The sequence below is a fragment of the Eimeria tenella genome, genomic scaffold (genome assembly GCF_000499545.2).
Source record: "Eimeria tenella Houghton genomic scaffold, Eth_scaff4089, whole genome shotgun sequence".
Lineage (NCBI taxonomy): Eukaryota > Apicomplexa > Conoidasida > Eucoccidiorida > Eimeriidae > Eimeria > Eimeria tenella.
This window is the reverse complement of record NW_013545003.1, coordinates 1-3,354: the sequence shown is the minus strand read 5'-3', so window position 1 is coordinate 3,354 and position 3,354 is coordinate 1. Positions and strand designations below refer to the sequence as shown.

The 3,354-nt window shown below is 57.4% G+C and overlaps 2 protein-coding genes across 2 annotated transcripts; both read right to left on the bottom strand.

The window, feature by feature from the left end:
- Window positions 1-543: 543 nt before the first annotated feature.
- Window positions 544-1,538, bottom strand: ETH_00033850 (uncharacterized protein; the record flags this gene model as incomplete). The annotated part of the gene is made up of 1 exon (XM_013379855.1): window positions 544-1,538. A coding segment is annotated over one exon (995 nt), but the record flags the coding sequence as incomplete, so codon positions are not given.
- A 1,372-nt stretch (window positions 1,539-2,910) lies between these two features.
- On the bottom strand, window positions 2,911-3,291 carry ETH_00033845 (uncharacterized protein; the record flags this gene model as incomplete). The annotated part of the gene is made up of 2 exons (XM_013379854.1): window positions 2,911-3,033; window positions 3,218-3,291. Coding segments are annotated over 2 exons (197 nt in total), but the record flags the coding sequence as incomplete, so codon positions are not given.
- Between the last annotated feature and the right edge of the window lie 63 nt (window positions 3,292-3,354).

Here is a 3,354-nt window from a genome sequence, read left to right as displayed (position 1 = left end):
ACAGCCGTTGCTGCCTGCAGCAGCTGCTGCTGAGGCAGTGCTGCTGCTGCTGGAGGGGCGCTGTTGCTGTTGCTGCTGCTGCTGCCGCTGTTACACAGCAGGAACAGTCATAGCAAACAGCACGCGCTGCAGCAAAAAAAATCAGAACGCGCTGCTGCTGCTGTTTGCTGCTGCTGCAGCGTCTCCTACTTACGAGTAGACTGCGTAGCTCTAGGCCCCCCGTAGGGCCCCTGGGGGCCCCCAGGAGCTCCCAGGGGGCCCCCCATGGGCCCCCTAGGGGGCCCCGCAGGGGGCCCCTAAAGCTGAATCTGTGGAAGGTATCTTCTAGCCAGTCTGCATTGAAAGAACTGGGACAATTAGGGCTTAGGGTTTAGGGTTTAGGGTTTGGGGGCAAGGTGCCCGTAGATGAATCTGCTTGGCAGCAGAAATAAACATAAATGAAAAAAACAGAAAAGATGCTTTTCATCCCAAGGAGGGGGAGGGGGCACTCGGGTGTACAGACACCCCAGGGCCGCTGCTGCGCTTGCGACGCCAAGCGCACACCTCACGGCGTGCTGCAGCTGCTGCTGCTGCTGCTGCTGCTCTTGCTGCTGCTCTTGTTGGTTGCTGTGCGCGCCCTGCAGCGCGTCCTGATGCTGCTGCTGCTGTGGCTGCTGCTCCTTTTGCTGCTCTCGCGTTTCTTGCAGTAGTTCCTGCTGCTGCTGCAGTTCCCTCGACAACCCCTGCTGCTGCGGCGGCTCCTGCTGCTGCGGTTCAGCGTGCAGTCCGTGCGGAAGCACTTCTCCCTGCTGCTGTTGCTGCTGCTGCTGCGCATTCTGCTGCTGCTGCAGCAGCGGCTGCCCGCTGCACTTCTCTTTCTGAGCTTCTGGCTGCTGGGGCTCCCTCATTTCAGGCCCCTGGGCCCTGCTGCAGGGGGCTGGCGCAGTGTATGATAGCAGCAGCAGCAGCTGCAGCAGCAACAGTCGCGTTCCTAATGCCGCTTCTGCTTCAGCTGCAGCATTTACTGCTGCTGCTATTGGCTGGCTGCATGGGGAAGCGGCATTTCCTGCAGCAGTGGCAGCAGCTGCTGCATACAAGTGAGCAGCAGCAGCAACAGCAGCAATTCCAGCCCCAACCCTTAAAAGGCCGTGGCCTCCTACGGCTAGTCCAGCGAGAACGCTGCAGCAGCAGTAGAGCAGCAGCTGCTGCACCGGGAGATCCCACGTTCCCTTGTGGACTGCAGCAGCAGTTGATGGAGAAAGCCGTGCTGCTGCTGCTGCTGCTGCCTCCACAGCGTGCCCTAGCGCTAGCAGCAGCACAAGGGGCAAAAGCAAAAAGGCCTCTCCTGACTGCCGGTTGAAGGGCCAGAGGCCCTGTGTTGCTCGCCTCTTCAGTGCTACCGCTGTTGCTGCTGCTGCTGCTGATGCTGCTGCTGCTGCTGCTGCTGCTGGGTAGACACCTAGCGGAACTGCTGCTGCAGAAGCACTCCAGTGAGATGAATAACAGGGGGGGGGACCCGAGGCGCCCTTGAATTCGAGGGCGACGCCGAGCAGCATCATGAACGCCAGCAGCAGCAGCAGCAGCAGCAGCAGTTGCTGCTGCTGCTGGTGCTTTAGCGTAACTATTAGCCTGTGTTTCTAGCTCTCAACGTTAAATTCCCTAGGCCCTAGAAGGGCTCTAATGTGCTCCCAGGTGTATGTACACCTGAGCTATGGACGCAAGCGCGAGCAGTTGTATGTGGGGGGAAGAGGGAGGGCCGCTGGTCTTCCCTTTTCTGTCCGAGCCCATTATTATTATTACTATTACTATTATTATTATTATTATTATTGTTATTATTATTATTATTGTTAGTTTTCTCCCAGTTGTGCTTCTGCTTCGCCGGGTTTGCTGCCTGAGCTGTTGTTGGGGCCTGCCGGGGTCACTCACAGGCAGTCTTTGACTATGGCTGCTACGAAGTCCCTCAGTTTAAATCAAATGAAATTAATCAAATAAAATCATAAAGTTTCATAATTAATTCAATTTATCATTTGCAAACATTTGTAAATATCTTTCCGTCGTGGGACTTCCCAAACTCAGGCACATGCGCAGCTGGCCTAGCCCGCAACTGCCCGCATGCAACTAATGCCAACTTGCGACCAAGCTCCTTTTAATTTATTTAGAAACTCAAATATATTTAATTTTAGAATTTAGTTTGAGTAATTAATTGTAAAAATGACTGAATATTTGCGGCAGCTGGCTCGGGTCCCCCCACCGACCGCCGGGCAAAAGCAAGTGACCTTGAGGCTCAGACCAGCTCAGTAGCCCAACAGCAGATACAAACAGACGCATAAAACATTACAAATGCCTAAATAAATACATTCAAAATGATATAAATGATTTTGTAAGGCTTCTAGCTAAATTTGCTTCAACTTGACCCCCCCGAGCCCCTACGCTGGGCCCCCAAGTGCTGCCCTAAGCCCCACAGTGTCCGCGCTGCAGCAGCAACAGCTGTTGATAAGCAAAGCTTTGTCTCTCTCAGTCCCTCTCCTCCCTTGCTGCTCTCTCTGCAGCGTGTGTAGACCCTCCAGCGACCCTAGAGGGGCCCCAGATGGGCCCCCGGGGGCCCCCACGGGGGCCCAGGGGGCCCCCTGGGGGCCTCAGAGGGGCCCCAGAGGGGCCACTGGTGCTGCATCCGCTGAGTGCTGCGTAAAGTCGCAGCTTTAAGGCCTCCTTGCCTCTGAGCCAGCGCTCCTTGCTGCTTCCCCTAATGGGGCCTCTCTGTCGCAGCAAGGGGCCCCTTGGGGGCCCCCTGGGGCCCCGTTGGGGGCCTCCTGGCGCCCCCGTGGGGCCCCTTGGGAGCCTCCAGGGGCCCCCTGGGGCCCCTTGGGGGGCCCCTGGGGCCTCTTGGGGCCCCCCTGAGGTCCGTTGGGGCCCCGAGGGGCCCAAGGGACCCTAAAGAGCTTTCTCTACAGGGCGCTGCAGCTTTGGACTTTCGGGTGTGCGTGCACCTTTGGACTCCCCCCGCTGCTGCTGTTGCTGCTGCTGCTGCTGTTGCTGCTGCTGCTGTTGCTGCTGCTGCACAAAGAGAGAGGGGAAAGGGAGACACTAAAAAGAGAGCTCAAGTGTCGTTCTGGGCGAGGGCCTCCTCCGGCTTCAAGGGCTTCCAGTCCTTCATCTGCGTAGCGCCAACACCCCAAACCCTAAACCCTAAACCCTAAACCCTAAACCCTAAACCCTAGAGCCCCAGCTTCCTTCATACCTGCAAACTGTCTACAGGAGTTCCAAAGAAATCCACTTGAGCTATTTTCGTCGTGGGGGCCCCCCGGTTGTCCTCTGCGGACACAGGGCAGCAGCAGCAGCAGCAGCTCTGGGGCCCCACAGCCGCCGCGCGCGGCA